General features: G+C 43.6%; 1 protein-coding gene across 1 annotated transcript; it reads right to left on the bottom strand.

Moving 5' to 3' along the window:
* Positions 1 to 357: 357 nt before the first annotated feature.
* On the bottom strand, positions 358 to 18,847 carry LOC124007995 (scavenger receptor cysteine-rich type 1 protein M130-like). The gene is given in 5 exon segments (XM_046318914.1): positions 358 to 658; positions 2,758 to 2,975; positions 2,977 to 3,061; positions 4,818 to 4,879; positions 18,837 to 18,847. Coding segments are annotated over 5 exon segments (447 nt in total). The 3' UTR covers positions 358 to 587.
* Between the last annotated feature and the right edge of the window lie 1,507 nt (positions 18,848 to 20,354).

Below are 20,354 nucleotides of genomic sequence, written 5' to 3' on the forward strand. Positions count from 1 at the left end.
AGCTGAATACTAACGATTTGCCAGTAAAGAAGCTAACTAGCTTCTGAACTAGCTTCTGATTAGCTTCTGGCTAGCTCCTGGCTAGCTTCTGGTTAGTTTCTGGCTAGCTTCTTGGAGTTTCTGGCTAGCTTCTTGGAGTTTCTGGCTAGCTTCTTGGAGGAATTGCAGATTTGAGGTAAATAATACTTATTTATAAATATAAATTGGTGAGGCGGGTTGCAGGAGAGTGTTTTGAAGATGAGTTGATGGAAAATAAAATGTATGTGAAAAAAAGTTGTAAATATATATATATATATATATATACAGGACACGACAAGACGAGGACAAAAGACGTCTGAACTGCTATGCCATCTCGGGAGTATACTGATTCAGGATTGGACCCACCCGTTGTATAATGTATTTTAACTTGTTATTACCTGAGCAGATCACTATGAATGAATAGTCAAGACATTATGTTACTTTACACTCCCTCAGTGCAGGCACAGCCAATTCCAATCCCGTTAATGGTGTTACCGCAAGGTAGTACTGAAACAGTGGATCCACAACCCAGCTGTCTACACACTACTGTAGCCACATCCTCCCAGTCATCAGTTCCCACAGTCCTCCACTCCACCAGCACAGCGACTGCCTCCTTCCACCAGCCTCACATAAACAACCTCTGAGAAAAGAAAATAATAGAAAAAGAAGAGAGAGATGGTAATCGTACTTATTTTCTCACAAAAGCACACCTATAGTGCCTTCGGGAAAGTATTCAGACCCCTTGACGTTTTACACATTTTGTTAAGTTACAGCCTTATTCTAAAATGGATTCAATAAAAAAAAATCTATAGCAATCTACACACAATACCACATAATGACAAAGCAAAAACTTTTTTTATTTTTTTATTTTTGCAAATGTAAAAAAAAAATCTAAACAGAAATACATGTAGTGGAATTCTACTGTGTCTCTTTCTGCTTATTCAGTGTCTTACATTTATCATACATGTTTGACCTGTTGCATACTTAAAAATGCACCTGTTGTAGATGGACAGTAGATGGACAGGGTGTCTGAGGTTTGCTCTCACAAGGTCGGCTCAGCGGGAGTGGAAATATTGGCTGAACGCCTAGACTGTGGTTGCCAGGTGTTCTCCTCCTCTGCAGCAGAGAAAGGATGCACTTGACTATCTTTGTGTAACCCGTAGTATAGCGATAGTATAAATATGCTGAGGGGGAAATACCTCGTCAGAACTTCTGACTAACTTCCAAACGAAGTGTTGTTTGTCTGTAATCTCTCCACTGGCGTGAATAAACAAATTCATTTAGCTTGACTTTGGGGTCCTTAGTGCTTATTTCCATGACATAACTTAGTTACATAACTATTCAGACCCTTTGCTATGAGACTTGAAATTAAGCTCAGATGCATCCTGTTTCCATTGATCATGCTCAGATGATTGGAGTCCACCAGTGATCAAATCAATTGATTGGACATGATTTGGAAAGGCACACACCTGTCTATATAAGTTCCCACTGTTGACAGTATGTCAGAGCAAACACCAATCCATGAGGTTGAAGGAATTGTTCATAGAGCTCCAAGACAGTATTGTGTCGAGATACAGATCTGGGTAAGGGTACCAAAAAATTGAAGGTCCCCAAGAACATAGTGGCCTCCATCATTCTTAAATGGAGAGTCTTCCTAGAGCTGGTCGCCTGGCAAAATTGAGCAATTGTGGGAGAAGGGCATTGGTCAGGAAGGTGACCAAGACCCGATGATCACTCTCTCTGACGGAGCTCCATAGTTCCTCTCTGGAGATGGGAGAACCTTCCCAAAGGACAGCCATCTCTGCAGCACTCCACCAGTTAGGCCTTTATGGTAGAGTGGCCAGACGGAAGCCACTCCTCAGTAAAAGGCACATGACAGCCAGCTTGGAGTTCGCCAAAAGGCACCTAAAGACTCTCAGACCATGAGAAACAAGATTATCTGGTCTGATGAAACCAAGATTGAACTCTTTGGCTTGAATGTCCAGTGTCATGTCTGGAGGAAACCTGGCACCATCCCTACAGTGAAGCATGGTGGTGGCAGCATCATGCTGTGGGGATGTTTTTCAGCGGCAGGGACTGGGAGACTAGTGAGGATCGAGGCAAAGATGTACGGAGCAAAGTACAGAGAGATCCTTAATGAAAACCTGCTCCAGAGTGCTCAGGATTTCAGACTGGGTTCACCTTCTTACAGAACAACAACCTTAAGCACACAGCCAAGACAAGGCAGGAATGGCTTCAGGACAAGTCTCTGAATATCCTTGAGTGGCCCAGCCAGAGCCCGAACTTGAACCTGACCGACCATCTCTGGAGAGACCTGCAAATAGCTGTGCAGCGACGCTCCCCATCCAACCTGGCAGAGCTTGAGATGATCTGCAGTGAAGAGTTGGAGAAACTCCCCAAAATAGAAATGCTACAAGCTTGTAGCATCATACCCAAGAAGACTCAATGCTGTAATCGCTGCCAAAGGTGTTTCAACAAAGTACTGAGTAAAGGGTCTGAATACTTCGGTAAATGTGATATTTCACTTTTGTATTTGTAGTCATTATGGGATATTGTGTGTAGATTGAGGAGCGGGAAAAATTTAATCAATTTTAATCAATTTAATCAATTTATTTAATCAATTTTAGAATAAGCCTTTAACGCAACAAGGGGTCCGAAAACTTTCCGAAGTTTGCCTCTCATATTCTATTATACTGTAGGTGAGAAACAATGTTTATTGAGTGACCAACGGTTTCTTACCTGAGCTGGTGAGTCCAACAGCATTACCAGATAGGCAGTTGTTATTTTTTCCGTCTGAGGTCTCACAGTCCAGGAGAAGGGACTCATTGCCTTTACACTGGAACTCTTTATCCCAGGTCTGACCCTGCCCTTCTCCATAGAGCCCCTGCTGTAGAGCTGCAGGAGCCCCACAGCCAAGCTCCCCGCAGACTACCTCTGCATCCTGCCGGTCAAAGTCAGTCGCACACTGAGGCCCAGGACTGACTTGACTTCACCTCCACTCTTCTGGAGCAAAACCCAGCTCCATCCACAAGCCGCACAGACTCTGGAGAAAAAGAGTTGGTTGAACATTCAATTAGTTTTGTTGATGAAACTGTCAAGGACTTAACACAAATATGTTGGATAAAATATTGTAGTTTGCTATGGTTAATGTTGTTTGAGGTTACATTTTTGTTTTGTTTTGTCACTCAGGATAGGGTTGGGAATAATGCAGCTCACATATCTCCCTCTCTTTTAATGAAATAAATAACAAAAATACGATAAAATGAAATATATTGTAAAAATACATCTCACAATACTAGCAGTTTCTTACCTGAACAGATCACATGACGTTCATAAAAACTCCCACAGGCACCAGGTCCTCCTTCAAAAATGCGACACTGTTCCAGAGAATACTCATCTCCCCTACAACTCAGTCCGACAACTACTTTATCCTTCTCAAACAGATGTCCTATAGCTACTTCATTCCCACAGCCCACCTCTCTACACACAACACAATCTCAGCTAGCCTCATGCCCCACAACCACCAAAAACATAGACCTTTACCACTCTCCTTCATAAAAGTCTTCCACTGTCCCAGAGCAGGAACTGGTCCCATTCACCCATCTTGACGGATAACTCAGCTGTAAAACAGCAAAGGGGAAAACACAGCCGCGAGGACAGACTCTGGCAGTGCTTCTGATATTCTAACAACATTAATGCTTTGTGGTTGAGAAGTATTAGTAGTTCCATAAAACAGTAATCGTAATTTTTTTCCCAGCCATGACTGCATAGCCATGCACAACTCCAACACCATCATTAGGTTTGCTGACAACACAACGGTGGTAGGCCTGATCACCGACAACGATGAGACAGCCTATAGGGAGGAGGTCAGTGACCTGACAGTGTGGTGCCAGGACAACAACCTCTCCCTCAACATGATCAAGTCAAAGGAGATGATTGTGGACTACAGGAAAAGGAGGGCTGTGCACAACCCCATTCTCACCGATGGGGCTATAGTGGAGCAGGTTGAGAGCCTCATGTTCCTTGGTATCCACAAACTATCATGGTCCAAACACCCCAAGACAGTCGTGAAGAGGGCATGACGATGCCTATTCCCCCTCAGGAGACTGAAAAGATTTGGCAAGGGTCCTCAGATCCTCAAAAAGTTCTACAGCTGCACCATTGAGAGCATTCTGACTGGTTACATCACCGCCTGCTATGGCAACTGCTCAGCCTCCGACTGCAAGACACTACAGAGGGTAGTGCATATGGCCCAGTACGTCACTGGGGCCAAGCTTCCTGCCATCCAGGACCTCTATACCAGGCGGTGTCAGATGAAGGCCCAAAAAATTGCCAAAGACTCCAGACACCCTAGTCATAGACTGTTCTCTCTGCTACTGCACGGTACCGGAGCAGTCTAGGTCCAAAAGTCTAGGTCCAAAAGGCTTCTTAACAGCTTCTACCCCCAAGCCATAAAACTGCTGAATAGCTAATCAAATGGCTACCTTTACTATTTACATTTACCCCACCCCTCCACTTTTTTATTTTTACGGTGCTGCTACTCTGTTTATTGACTCGATACCAGTACCCCCTGTATATAGCCTCATTATTGTTATTTTATTGTTGTTCTTCTATTTTTTTTAACTTTAGTTTGTTTAGTAAATATTTTCTTAACTCTTATTTTTCTTAACTGCATTGTTGGTTATTAAGGGCTTGTAAGTAAGCATTTCACGGTAAGGTCTAAACCTGTTGTATTTGAAGCATGTGACAAATAATATTTGATTTGCTTTGATATCGATGTAGATTTATACTCTACCAACCTGGTGGCTGACGCTTTGAGCCTGGAGATCTGAGGAGAAAGAGAGAGAGGAAAGAAAGACAGAGACGGTGAAGAGAGAGAGAGAGAAACAGAGAAAGAGGAGTAAAGAGAGACAGAGATGGTGAAGAGAGAGAAACAGAGAAACAGGAGTAAAGAGAGACCGAGACGGTGAAGAGAGAGAGAGGAAAGAAAGACAGAGACGGTGAAGAGAGAGAGAGAAACAGAGAAAGAGGAGTAAAGAGAGACAGAGACGGTGAAGAGAGAGAGAGAAACAGAGAAAGAGGAGTAAAGAGAGACAGAGACGGTGAAGAGAGAGAGAGAGAGAAACAGAGAAAGAGGAGTAAAGAGAGACAGAGACGGTGAAGAGAGAGAGAGAGAGAAACAGAGAAAGAGGAGTAAAGAGATACAGAGACGGTGAAGAGAGAGAAACAGAGAAAGAGGAGTAAAGAGAGAGACGGTGAAGAGAGAGAGAGAGAAACAGAGAAAGAGGAGTAAAGAGAGACGGAGACGGTGAAGAGAGAGAGAGAGAGAAACAGAGAAAGAGGAGTAAAGAGAGACAGAGACGGTGGAGAGAGAGAGAGAAACAGAGAAAGAGGAGTAAAGAGAGACAGAGACAGTGAAGAGAGAGAGAGAAACAGAGAAAGAGGAGTAAAGAGAGACAGAGACGGTGAAGAGAGAGAGAGAGAAACAGAGAAAGAGGAGTAAAGAGAGACAGAGACGGTGGAGAGAGAGAGAGAAACAGAGAAAGAGGAGTAAAGAGAGACAGAGACGGTGAAGAGAGAGAGAGAGAAACAGAGAAAGAGGAGTAAAGAGAGACAGAGACGGTGAAGAGAGAGAGAGAGAAACAGAGAAAGAGGAGTAAAGAGAGAGACGGTGAAGAGAGAGAGAGAGAAACAGAGAAAGAGGAGTAAAGAGAGAGACGGTGAAGAGAGAGAGAGAGAAACAGAGAAAGAGGAGTAAAGAGAGACGGAGACGGTGAAGAGAGAGAGAGAGAGAGAGAAACAGAGAAAGAGAAGTAAAGAGAGACAGAGACGGTGAAGAGAGAGAGAGAGAAACAGAGAAAGAGGAGTAAAGAGAGACAGAGACGGTGGGAGAGAGAGAGAGAAACAGAGAAAGAGGAGTAAAGAGAGACAGAGACGGTGAAGAGAGAGAGAGAGAAACAGAGAAAGAGGAGTAAAGAGAGACAGAGACGGTGAAGAGAGAGAGAGAGAAACAGAGAAAGAGGAGTAAAGAGAGACGGAGACGGTGAAGAGAGAGAGAGAAACAGAGAAAGAGAAGTAAAGAGAGACAGAGACGGTGAAGAGAGAGAGAGAGAAACAGAGAAAGAGGAGTAAAGAGAGACAGAGACGGTGAAGAGAGAGAGAGAGAAACAGAGAAAGAGGAGTAAAGAGAGACAGAGACGGTGAAGAGAGAGAGAGAGAGAAACAGAGAAAGAGGAGTAAAGAGAGACAGAGACGGTGAAGAGAGAGAGAGAGAAACAGAGAAAGAGGAGTAAAGAGAGACACGGGGGATGAAGAAGGAGAGCGGAGAAGAGAGGAGAAAGAGAGCGAAAGAGAGAAATGAACATTAACATGACCTTTCATGCTGTGAAGTTAGCCTTATCATTGGTATGGTACACATTCTCCTTCAATTATCATTTTAACCTCTCTTTGCAGATTAGATATATATCAAATGTACAAATAAATCTCACAATAATAGTAATGTCTTACCTGAACAGGTCACATGAATATAATTGACACCATCACAGAAACCTGGTCCTCCTCTGGAATTACAATCTCTAAGAGACGACACCTCTCCCCTGCAATCAAATACCTTGACTCCTCCTCGACCCTCTTCAAATGGAGGTCCTCTTGATGTAGCTACAACATTCACAAAGCCCAGTTCTCTACACAAGACCTTAGCCTCTCTCACTCTCCACGACCAAGAAGGACATAGACCTAACCACTCTCCTTCCTAAAATACTTCCGCTGACCCAGAGCAGGAACTGGTCCCATTCACCAGTCTGATGGATAATGCAGCTGTAAACAACAGAGAGGAAAACAGAGTGGGAAAGACAGATTCTGGCAGTGCTTCGGTTATTCTATCAGCAGTAATGCTTTGTGGTTGAGAAGTATTAGTAGTTCCATAAAACAGTACTTGTTATTGTTTAGTATGGAGTGTATGAATGTACCCATGAATTTCCCCATGCGGGTTAATATTTTTGACTAATAATGAACTGCTATAATCACTGTAGATTTATAATCTAACAACCTGATGGCCTGACGCTTTGAGCCTGAAGAGCTGAGGAGAAAGAGAGACACAGAGGAGAGAGACACAGAGGAGAGAGACACAGACGAGAGAGAGACAGAGGAGTGAGACACAGAGGAGAGAGAGAGAGACATGGAGAGAGAGAGAGAGAGAGAGAGAGAGAGAGAGAGAGAGAGAGAGAGAGAGAGAGAGAGAGAGAGAGAGAGAGAGAGAGAGAGAGAGAGAGACATGGAAGAAAGAAAGAGGAGTAAAATAGGTCAAATAGAGTGAGAGAAAGAGAGAAGAGTAAGAGAGAAAATGAGAGAGAGAGAGAGACACTGAATTTACAACAGTCAGATGCATGGCACCATCACATTTTATGCTAGTGCCTGTCCACAGATGGACTATTAGGCTACGGTGAAGTACATTTTCAGGTGATCACATAATTGTCCTACTTTGAGCCAAATGTTTACAGTCCTCTTCCAGTTGCATGTTCTTTTACTAAGAAAAAAACATACAATATCAAAACATATGTCACAAACAGTGTATGTCAATGTAACAACATCCTACCTGCGCTCCAGAACAGGATCATCAGGATCATTGCAGGTATCATATCTGTCTCTAAATGGGGCTCCACTGAGCTAAATAAGACTACTGTCATGAAGAGTTGAAAACACCACTAGACTATGTCACTTCTATCTTATTAGTTCCCTAGCTTATATGTGTTAAACTTCTTAACAGCTAAGTGGTTGAACCCACCTACCTACAGGAAACTGCTGGCAGGGAAGCAAAGTTTCACATAGTGTGTGCTGTAATATTATAGTATTATCAGAGAGGAAGGGTCAAAGTGAGAGGTTTCACCAATATGCCCAATGTGTTTCAATGGGCTTTTTTATTTAAATTTTACATTTACATGACATTTAAGTCATTTAGCAGACGCTCTTATCCAGAGCGACTTACAAATTGGTGCATTCACCTTATGACATCCAGTGGAACAGTCACTTTACAATAGTGCATCTAAATCTTAAAGGGGGGGGGTGAGAGGGATTACTTATCCTATCCTAGGTATTCCTTAAAGAGGTGGGGTTTCAGGTGTCTCCGGAAGGTGGTGATTGACTCCGCTGTCCTGGCGTCGTGAGGGAGTTTGTTCCACCATTGGGGGACCAGAGCAGCGAACAGTTTTGACTGGGCTGAGCGGGAACTGTACTTCCTCAGTCGTAGGGAGGCGAGCAGGCCAGAGGTGGATGAACGCAGTGCCCTTGTTTGGGTGTAGGGCCTGATCAGAGCCTGGAGGTACTGAGGTGCCGTTCCCCTCACAGCTCCGTAGGCAAGCACCATGGTCTTGTAGCGGATGCGAGCTTCAACTGGAAGCCAGTGGAGAGTGCGGAGGAGCGGGGTGACGTGACAGAACTTGGGAAGGTTGAACACCAGACGGGCTGCGGCGTTCTGGATGAGTTGTAGGGGTTTAATGGCACAGGCAGGGAGCCCAGCCAACAGCGAGTTGCAGTAATCCAGACGGGAGATGACAAGTGCCTGGGTTAGGACCTGCGCCGCTTCCTGTGTGAGGCAGGGTCGTACTCTGCGGATGTTGTAGAGCATGAACCTACAGGAACGGGCCACCGCCTTGATGTTAGTTGAGAACGACAGGGTGTTGTCCAGGATCACGCCAAGGTTCTTAGCGCTCTGGGAGGAGGACACAATGGAGTTGTCAACCGTGATGGCGAGATCATGGAACGGGCAGTCCTTCCCCGGGAGGAAGAGCAGCTCCGTCTTGCCGAGGTTCAGCTTGAGGTGGTGATTCGTCATCCACACTGATATGTCTGCCAGACATGCAGAGATGCGATTCGCCAACTGGTCATCAGAAGGGGGAAAGGAGAAGATTAATTGTGTGTCGTCTGCATAGCAATGATAGGAGAGACCATGTGAGGTTATGACAGAGCCAAGTGACTTGGTGTATAGCGAGAATAGGAGAGGGCCTAGAACAGAGCCCTGGGGGACACCAGTGGTGAGAGCGCGTGGTGAGGAGACAGATTCTCGCCACGCCACCTGGTAGGAGCGACCTGTCAGGTAGGACGCAATCCAAGCGTGGGCCGCGCCGGAGATGCCCAACTCGGAGAGGGTGGAGAGGAGGATCTGATGGTTCACAGTATCGAAGGCAGCCGATAGGTCTAGAAGGATGAGAGCAGAGGAGAGAGAGTTAGCTTTAGCAGTGCGGAGTGCCTCCGTGATACAGAGGAGAGCAGTCTCAGTTGAATGACTAGTCTTGAAACCTGACTGATTTGGATCAAGAAGGTCATTCAGAGAGAGATAGCGGGAGAGCTGGCCAAGGACTGCACGTTCAAGAGTTTTGGAGAGAAAAGAAAGAAGGATACTGGTCTGTAGTTGTTGACATCGGAGGGATCAAGTGTAGGTTTTTTCAGAAGGGGTGCAACTCTCGCTCTCTTGAAGACGGAAGGGACGTAGCCAGCGGTCAGGGATGAGTTGATGAGCGAGGTGAGGTAAGGGAGAAGGTCTCCGGAAATGGTCTGGAGAAGAGAGGAGGGGATAGGGTCAAGCGGGCAGGTTGTTGGGCGGCCGGCCGTCACAAGACGCAAGATTTTATCTGGAGAGAGAGGGGAGAAAGAGGTCAGAGCACAGGGTAGGGCAGTGTGAGCCGAACCAGCGGTGTCGTTTGACTTAGCAAACGAGGATCGGATGTCGTCGACCTTCTTTTCAAAATGGTTGACGAAGTCATCTGCAGAGAGGGAGGGGGGGGAGGAGGATTCAGGAGGGAGGAGAAGGTGGCAAAGAGCTTCCTAGGGTTAGAGGCAGATGCTTGGAATTTAGAGTGGTAGAAAGTGGCTTTAGCAGCAGAGACAGAGGAGGAAAATGTAGAGAATGTAGAGAGGAGGGAGTGAAAGGATGCCAGGTCCGCAGGGAGGCGAGTTTTCCTCCATTTCCGCTCGGCTGCCCGGAGCCCTGTTCTGTGAGCTCGCAATGAGTCGTCGAGCCACGGAGTGGGAGGGGAGGACCGAGCCGGCCTGGAGGATAGGGGACATAGAGAGTCATTTACATTTACATTTAAGTCATTTAGCAGACGCTCTTATCCAGAGCGACTTACAAATTGGTTCATTCACCTTATGACATCCAGAGTCAAAGGATGCAGAGAGGGAGGAGAGGAGGGTTGAGGAGGCAGAATCAGGAGATAGGTTGGAGAAGGTTTGAGCAGAGGGAAGAGATGATAGGATGGATGAGGAGAGAGTAGCGGGGGAGAGAGAGCGAAGGTTGGGACGGCGCGATACCATCCGAGTAGGGGCAGTGTGGGAGGTGTTGGATGAGAGCGAGAGGGAAAAGGATACAAGGTAGTGGTCGGAGACTTGGAGGGGAGTTGCAATGAGGTTAGTGGAAGAACAGCATCTAGTAAAGATGAGGTCGAGCGTATTGCCTGCCTTGTGAGTAGGGGGGGGAAGGTGAGAGGGTGAGGTCAAAAGAGGAGAGGAGTGGAAAGAATGAGGAAGAGAGGAATGAGTCAAAGGTAGACGTGGGGAGGTTAAAGTCGCCCAGAACTGTGAGAGGTGAGCCGTCCTCAGGAAAGGAGCTTATCAAGGCATCAAGCTCATTGATGAACTCTCCGAGGGAACCTGGAGGGCGATAAATGTAAGGATGTTAAGCTTGAAAGGGCTGGTAACTGTGACAGCATGGAATTCAAAGGAGGCGATAGACAGATGGGTAAGGGGAGAAAGAGAGAATGACCACTTGGGAGAGATGACAATCCCGGTGCCACCACCCCGCTGACCAGAAGCTCTCGGGGTGTGCGAGAACACGTGGGTGGACGAAGAGAGAGCAGTAGGAGTAGCAGTGTTGTCTGTGGTGATCCATGTTTCCGTCAGTGCCAAGAAGTCGAGGGACTGGAGGGAGGCATAGGTTGAGATGAACTCTGCCTTGTTGGCCGCAGACCGGCAGTTCCAGAGGCTACCGGAGACCTGGAACTCCACGTGGGTCGTGCGCGCTGGGACCACCAGATTAGGGTTGCCGCGGCCACGCGGTGTGGAGCGTTTGTATGGTCTGTGCAGAGAGGAGAGAACAGGGATAGACAGACACATAGTTGACAGGCTACAGAAGTGGCGACGCTAATGCAAAGGAGATTGGAATGACAAGTGGACCACACGTCTCGAATGTTCAGAAAGTTAAGCTTACGTAGCAAGAATCTTATTGACTAAAATGATTAAAATGATACAGTACTGCTGAAGTAGGCTAGCTGGCAGTGGCTGCTAACTGACTTGCTACTAAGATCAAATAGTTATTTCCCACCTTTGGAACAACGACTCTTACTGTTAGGGCAGAGACATGAGCATCTCTTCCTTATATATGGATCTCTGACATTATATATTTTATAGCGGCCTTATGTTAGAGCATGAGGGGGTTGGAGGGGTGTAGAAGCTATAGAGGTCTGCTACCCGAGTCAAGCTGGACAAGCTTGACACTATCGTTGCTTACTATGTACTGTCCACCAATAACCGTTCTGTGACCATTCCCTCTCCAATCAGGGTTGACTGGAACATGATTTGTTCAAAAGAAGACATTGTATAATTGCATTATACTCAACGATGAAGGCCATTCTGCCGAAACCCGTCAGAGTTAAGGCAACAACCAAAATGTTTTTTTTTTCCCATTGAGGATGGCGTAACAATGAAGCAATGTTAACTATATGAAGAGTGCCTTGGTCCTCCTTGATGACCAATTAACCTCTTTACCAAAGATAACCAACAAACCCTTTTGCCAAATAGCACCTATCTACAGACTTACCATTGTGCGCTTCACTTTTTTTCACTTGACATTGTTATTGTGTAAATGCAGAAAAGGAAAATAAAACATCTTAATAGCAACAGAGAAAAAGGTTCATGTTGTTTGTGCTGGTGGGCCTTCGTGTTTCCCTTTGTTGAGAAGCCCCTCCCACAGTCGGAGCAGTGATTCCAGTCACGCGCCCCTGCTCAGAGGTTGCATGCATCAACTAATGGTTGCATGCCATGTCAACGCTTGACCTGGTTAGCTGATACTTAAAATACCTACCCACAGGTTGTGAGATCTGGCATGTCAGCAACACCTGGGCAGAGGAACGCGCAAATTGTTTCTATTCTATGCGCACTCTCTGGTGACGTGATGAAATTCAACACTTACCATAGTCAGAGCAGGAGTAATGCCGAGTTCATGTGCTAGTCTCAACTAAGAAAATATTACATTTCCGACTTGCTAATTGGCTGTAGTTCTACACGTGCCGTTTCCTAGTTCTGACTAGCACGTGAACGCGACATTCGGCCATTCTCCAGTGTGCAGTCTCTGATGGACTGTTCATTTTCTTGATGTTGTGAAGCCCTTCTCACATTGAGAGGAAGAGTAGGGCTTCTCGCTGGTGAATTGATAACAACGTAGCCCCACAGAGACGTGTTTTCATCAAAGTGACTTGTTGCAGATAAAAGGCTGTGCTTGATGACATAGTACACATCAAAATAACTTTTTAGGTTAAATTCCCATGTACCGAATAAAAAATACATTTTAAATTCATTGCATTTTCAAGTCTACTGATGGTTTGTCATAAAAAATGTTTTACATTATATTGTGTACAGTGCCTTGCAAAAGTATTCATCCCCCTTGGCAATTTTACTATTTTGTTGAATTACAACCTGTAATTTAAATATATTTTTATTTGAATTTCATGTAATGGACATACACAAAATATGTGAAATGAACAAAATAACTTGTTTCAAAAAATTCAAAAACGGAAAAGTGGTGCATATATATGCTTCAGTCTTCCAGAGATTTGAGACTGGGACGGAGGTTCACCTTCCAGCAGGACAATGACCCTAAGCATACTGTTAAAGCAAGTGGTTGAGTGGTTTAAAGGGAATCATGTAAATGTCTTGGACTGGCCTAGTCGAAGCCCAGACCTCAATCCAATTGAGAATCTGTGGTATGACTTAAAGATTGCTGTACACCATCGGAACCCATCCAACTTGAAGGAGCTGGAGCAGTTTTTCCTGGAAGAATGTACAAAATTCCCAGTGGCTAGATGTGCCAAGCTTATAGAGACATACCCTAAGAGACTTGCAGCTGTAATTGCTGCAAAAGGTGGCTCTACAAAGTATTGACTTTGCGGGGGATGAATAGATTTGCACGCTCAAGTTTTCTGTTTTGTTTTTTATCTTATATCTTGTTTGTTACACAATAAAAAATATGTCGCATCTTCAAAGTGGTAGGCATGTTATGTAAATCAAATGATACAAAAAAATAATAATAATTCCAGGTTGTAAGGCAACAACATAGGAAAAATGCCAAGGGGGATGAATACTTTTGCAAGCCACTGTATGTGCCCACTCTGGTATTGGCACATGCGCTCTAGCCAACAACTCATATACTCTGTATACGCGTGTATTTTTCAGTGGGCATTGGGTATACTCATTTCTTAATCCCCCCTGATATGTATCAAAGTAGTGTAGTGGAGGTACAATTGAAGTTGGAATCATTCAAACTCGTTTTTCAACCACTCCACAACTTTCTTGTCAACAAACTATAGTTTTGGCAAGTCGGTTAAGGACATCTACTTTGTGCATGACACAATACATTTTTGCAACAATTGTTTACAGACAGATTATTTCACTTATCATTCACTGTATCACAATTCCAGTGGGTCAGAAGTTTACATACACTAAGTTGACTGTGCCTTTAAACAGCTTGGAAAATTCCAGAAAATGATGCCATGGTGTTAGAAGCTTCTGATAGGCTAATACCGGTGGATGTATTTCAAGGCCTATCTTCAAACTCAGTGCCTTTTGCTTGACATCATGGGACAATCAAAAGAAATCAGCCAAGACCCCAGAAACAAATGTGTAGACCACAAGTCTGGTTCATCCTTGGGTCAATTTCCAAATGCCTGAAGGTACCACGTTCATCTGTACAAACAATAGTATGCAAGTATAAACACCATGGGACCACGCAGCTGTCATACCACTCAGGAAGGAGACGCATTCTGTCTCATAGAGAGGAATGTACTTTGGGGGCGAAAAGTGCAAATCAATCCCAGAACAACAGCAAAGGACCTTGTGAAGATGTGTAGGAAACAGGTACAAAAGTAACTATATCCACAGTAAAACGAGTCCAATATCGACATAACCTGAAAGGTCGCTCAGCAAGGAAGAAGCCACTGCTCCAAAACTGCCATAAAAAAGCTAGACTACGTTTTGCAACTGCACATGGGGACGAAGATCATACTTTTTGGAGAAATATCCTCTGGTCTGATGAAACAAAAATAGAATTGTTTGGCCATAATGACCATCGTTATGTTTGGAGGAAAGGGGGAGGCTTGCAAGCCAAAGAACACCATCCCAACAGTGAAGCAAAGGGGTGACAGCATCATGTTGTGGGGGTGCTGTGCTGCAGGAGGGACTGGTGCACTTCACAAAATAGGTGGCATCATGAAGGCAGGAAGATTATGTGGATATATTGAAGCAACATCTCAAGACATCAGTCAGGAAGTTAAAGCTTGGTTGAAAATGGGTCTTGCAAATGGACAATGACCTCAAGCATACTTCCAAAGTTGTGGCACAATGGCTTAAGGACAACAAAGTCAAGGTATTGGAAGGGCCATCACAAAGCCCTAAACTCAATCCTATAGAAAATTAGTGGGCAGAACTGAAATAGCATGTGCGAGCAAGGAGGCCAACAAACCTGACTCAGTTACACCAGCTCTGTCAGGAGGAATGGGCCAAAATTCACCCAACTTATTGTGGGAAGCTTGTGGAAGGCTAGCTGAAATGTTTGACCCAAGTTAAGGTGGCTAAGGTGTATGTAAACTTCCGACTTCAACTGTATACGCCATATTAACTAATAGGGCTGATGGAACAGATCAGAATGTTTAGTTTAAAATGTTGATAAACTAGTATTTCTTTCCATTTTAGGCGCAGCTATCTACACACGGCAGTAGGCCTACAAATGAATGTTCCAAAATGCATTTTGCGGGAAAACACGTTCTAAAAATGGGCACTTCACATACAAGCAGTTTCATGGACAGAGATGGAACTATGCATTAGAAAGAGGGGGGGGGGGGTTTAAAGATGCAACATGAGTTGCATAAGATAATTCCTTTGGCTGCTAGACAATGAAACAGTTGAAAGAAAACCAATAGAACAGGAGACCGCATATGACGAAGTCTTTATACAAATAATTGCCTCTACAGTTCTATGGTGGGATTTTGGATATATGCAGCTGAGGTACGACATACCTCATAATATGAAGTAAAATATCTAAGTTTCAAACAATTAAGGAACAGGAAAAATATAGCGACGCTAATGATAGGGAAAACTGTCTTCTGTTAGATGGAAAGGCTTTCCCAAAAACTTTCTCCATTAAATGTTAACTAGCTACAATGTAGCCTATTTTTAGAAACATATCATGATTATTTGCGTTATTCCAGTGGTCATTTCCTTTGCAAACTCCATCTCATGTGCTGGAAACACCCAAATCAAAAGGTAGTGCTAGGTGCCTGCACACTTGAAATAAAGGGTACCTACTCTCAAAAATCAACATTTCTTAGATTTTTCCCAGACCTCAAAAGTGGTCTCCTGATGTAGTTTAAGCATTGTTATTGACTTAGAAAATATCATTTTGTGTGTTAAAAGATGTGTGACTTTGAGAACGACCCCCCCAAAAAAATAGGGAAAATCTGAAACCTGGGAATTTCTGACTCAGTTTATCAGTTTCAATAATAGGCCTACTATTAGCCTACTGCACAGTACAACTTGGGTTGACCTGACTTTTAAACACCAATATGGGATTCATCATTTTATGTCATTCAGAGTGTATGTAACTGTTTCTCATATCATTTCTCACAGGGTGCCTTTCCTTAGCCGGCGGGCAGAATTAGAGCATATCCAATTCTCCAGGCACCACTACACCACTTATCATACCGTATTTCATCTCTAGCCTAATAAACTGCATGCTTTCCCGAGTCGCAGTGGGAGGACCACGAAACAAATCATTGTGTGACTCCAAGTTTACTACGATATGATGGTTATAATATCAATATTTGCGCATAAAAGCGTGTTCACTGCCATTTCTTAATACATTTTAAAGACACAAAAAGATCACATCCCTGTCTAGCGTATTTTACTTTGTCGACATTTGGAAAGTTTACCAACACATTTGTTGCTTCCAGCAGGCTTGTCGTGAAATGTTTCATCAAAAATGTATTTTATTCACGCAAAAAGGTAGGATGGAAACCTGTTTAGTGATACGTTTTTTCTCAAATGTGCACTCCCTGATGGACTTTCCATTTACTTGATGTAGTAAAGCACTTTTCACTGTCAGAGCAGGAGTAAGGTTTCTCCCCATTATGTATTCTCTGGTGAGATTTAATGTTTAAAATTAGTGGTCCTTCTGTAGCTCAGTTGGTAGAGCATGGCGCTTGTAACGCCAGGGTAGTGGGTTCGATCCCCGGGACCACCCATACGTAGAATGTATGCACACATGACTGTAAGTCGCTTTGGATAAAAGCGTCTGCTAAATGGCATATATTATTATTATATTATATTATAAGTATGCATGTGTCTTGCGAGATTTGATTGATATAAGAAACTCTATTCACAATAAGGGCAGTGGTGAGGTCTCTTATCTTTGTCGTTCTCATAACGCTCCTGAAGGATCAGGTTACAGGCGGGTCCGCGCTACAGCGTGCTCTCTCTCAGAGGGGGAGAGTGGGAAGTCGACTGTGTTATGGTTGGTCATAAAATACGCTGCCCCTATGCTCTGTGGTGTTCGAGATTGGAATGTAAACTGTGGAACACAGAGAGACCCGTGGACAATCAAACTTTGAATAATTAAACAATGTTTCTATTTTTGAGAATGTGGGAATGGTCCTTGTCAGTTAAGGGCTTGGTGGTTCCAAACTTCTTCCATCGAAGAATGATGGTGACCACTGTGTTCTTGGGTGTGTTTCATTTGGTGATCTCATGAAGGGCAGGAAACACACAACCGTATCTCTTAAAGTGTACATTTCCCAGCTGTCAGGTCTACATCTAAATATTGTGAAATGTATGTGATTAAACATGAAACTATTTGTGAGAAGATGTAATGTGATGTAACCTTCTAAATGAGAGTATAGATTTCATATAAAGTTGAACTAGTCAGTGGCCACACCCCCGTGTGCCCAGACATCACATTAGGCGTCATAGAACTGCCCCTTCTTCCACAGAGTATAAAACCCACTTACTCCAAAATGTACATTAAGTCAAAGAATGCACAACTGGAGTCCCCACGATGGAATGGCTACAATTCGATAGACCATGCAAACCACGGTGTAAGCTAAGGATGCAAATGGTTGAATTTCTAAGACATGCCGGGTGACGCTGGTGTGTGAAGTGGTTTAAACTACAACTCTACCAAAGGACAAAACCAGAGAATGTGCAGATCCTTCCCACGTTGAAATGGTGAAGAAATCTACAAACTAAAGAATAATTATTCAGACTGCAGCTGTTTAAATACTTTAGTCTGGTAAACGCACCTGGACTAAAAACAGTTCCGAATGGTATTCTGAAGTATCCATTATAACAACTACGGCAGACTGTGACTTCTGCTGGACAAACCCGAGGCTTTCTGTCAACTCTCTCCAGCAGACGGACCGGCGACCACAGATAGAGACATACTCTCGTAATGATGTAAATCGCAATTTCTTTTCGAATAAGCGATCGCTCATGTAAGGTATTGGCAATTTTTGTGAGTGTAGTTATCAGTTATGATTTTCCCGCTCTTGAGCGGTCCACACCCCCTTTCCTTTGTATACCACTACGTCATATCGGTTTCGTACGTTAGGGACTTTTTCTTTGTATCATGTAATACCCCATGTATGAACTAATTGTGTGTTTTCATGTATTTCTGTGATTTGATTAGTTAGTTAGTAAATAAATTAAGCCAATTTGTATATTGCTGATTCATAATTTATGCTCGTGCAGATATCCAAGGGTTTGTGATGTTCACTAATGAGAACTGATGAGATACAATTCATTAATACGCAACTGTTTTGATAAGATATGAAAATATATGAAGAGTTATATTTGGGAAATTGACACTATAAAAAAAATTGTGGTGCCCCGACTTCCAAGTTAATTAAAGTTACATGATTAGTTTAATCGTGTAATTAAATTACACATAGAGAATTGATTTGATAATATACAGTCTTCACATTTAATGATAGTCACAGACACGACAAACTCTTCCTGGTGTGCTCTCCAGATGTGGATATTGTCTCAACTTTAGGACTCTGCTGCTGTGTGAATGACATCAGAAAAGTCAGTCAGTTGGTGCAAAAATCCACACATCAATACAGTATGTAAGCTTTAAAAAAAATAGACAAATAAAACTATTCTAGTGTACTGGATGGAAAATCAGAGAACAATTATCAATTCATTATGTTTACTATGGTTTATTATAGATCTGTCATAGATCATATTATTTGATCTAGTACTTCTATCTCCAAAAATAAATAAAGAGGACAACTGCGTGGCAGAATAACCGTTGTTAGGCTAAATTAGCTGGTTAAAGGACAACCTTGGAGCCACCACCAACAGCTTTGTTAATCTCAAACACTACACATCTCTCACAGTGTCTTCTGTGAGCCTCTCCATTTAAGCCCTAGGTAGCCTTGCCTTTGTTTTTGCTTGGCTGGGAATGGGCTTTAAGGTGGTCTCGACCCCAGCTGTAAATCACTCTAATTGGCTGTCCTGCTTCTATCCGAAATAAGGAGCAGCGAATGTAGCAGCCCAGTTACTCTGGCGCCATGGCGACAGCTGTCTCCAGCTAATGCAGGTTGTTATCCTGATGCCTTCCGCCAAATTATGCAGCGATTTTGATGGGGCAGTATGCATCGATCACAATCTTGTCACGCTGTTTTCTCTTCGCAACATCTGCTCCCGTGTGTGAATAACAACTCCATAAGGCTGTGTGGAGCGAGCGCTGAGGAAGGGCCAACACATTTAGAAACCGTGCAGTGTGGAAAAAAACAATCATCAGATCAGTTACCAGGGTGGAGAGTCCTGGACCGTTCTCAACCACATGGTAGTTCTGTCAAGTCAGTTCATGCTCTGAATGTAAGGGTTAGGGTTTGGCCGGGTAGGCCGTCATTGTAAAAAAACGGACTTGCCCAGTTAAATAAAGGTTAAATAAATAAAAGTAAGGTCTGCAGTTGAGAAATGCCATGAGAGATGACATCACTATTAAAAACATTTAATACTTCTTGACTTGATGACTTTTATTAGTGCGGGGGAAATGGAGCCTGCAGTGGGATTCCCACTCACTAAAGTAGGCACACACTGTAGATAGCTTGAAAAGAAACCTTGAGTGCTTATGTGCTATTAACTTGACTTTAATTTAGTCTCAAGTATTAAATCTGAAGTAAGTGTACTGATGATGTAGCACCAGAACTCATCTGGGGTGAAAATAAACCCAATCGAGATAGCATGGCCACCTAAGGCTCATTACATCATGTAAAGGCACTAACAAGCCCTAGTTTAAAAAAATATATTTCAATCTTAATCTCAGGGCTTGGAATTTGCTGGAATGCCCCCCGGCCCTCACAGAGACACCGAGGACTCTCCCTGTTCTCTTCTGTACTGCTAGCTCTGTCTCTAATTTGATGTCAGCATAGTTCTACCATCGTCGGCACCAGGCGGCCACTCGTCACTCCGGCCTCTGCCTTAAATAAAAAAAGAACATCCAATGGAAAAAAGTGGGCTCAACTAATTAGATCTATTCTGAGAGGCGTGGAGGAGGTCAGACTGGTCTCTTAGACCTGTCTTCTCTGAAAGTTAAGGCAAAGTCATCTTGAACTGAGACCGCTTCGATGCATCAGTGGGGGGAGGATAAAAGGATGTTTTCATGGTGAAGAAATATAGCTTTGCGTTGCATTACCTTTTAAATTTGGTAATTATTTAAAACAGTTTCATACTTGTTGTAGTATTGACGTACAATCTAAAAATCCAAAGCAGTTCCACCTTCCTAAAAGTTATTTCCATCTAGAACATTACAGAGTCAAGCCAAATCTAGAGGTCCAAACAGAAATACTGTTACTAAACCATTTAGGCAAGTTGTTTTAAAGCGTGACATTCCTACCTTCCTATGTATTCAAAATACCCATATGGTTTGGGAGACCTCGTCATCTGGCAGGGGACTTACTGTAACATACTTTGCTAAGTAATTCCTAAGATTGGACTGGGCTCTCTGCTAAATACATAACGCCTGCGGCTATTGATGCCTCGCACTGAACAATGATGTGCCCCATGTTGATATA

Source organism: Oncorhynchus gorbuscha, linkage group LG21 (assembly GCF_021184085.1).
Source record: "Oncorhynchus gorbuscha isolate QuinsamMale2020 ecotype Even-year linkage group LG21, OgorEven_v1.0, whole genome shotgun sequence".
NCBI classification, from domain to species: Eukaryota; Metazoa; Chordata; class Actinopteri; order Salmoniformes; family Salmonidae; genus Oncorhynchus; species Oncorhynchus gorbuscha.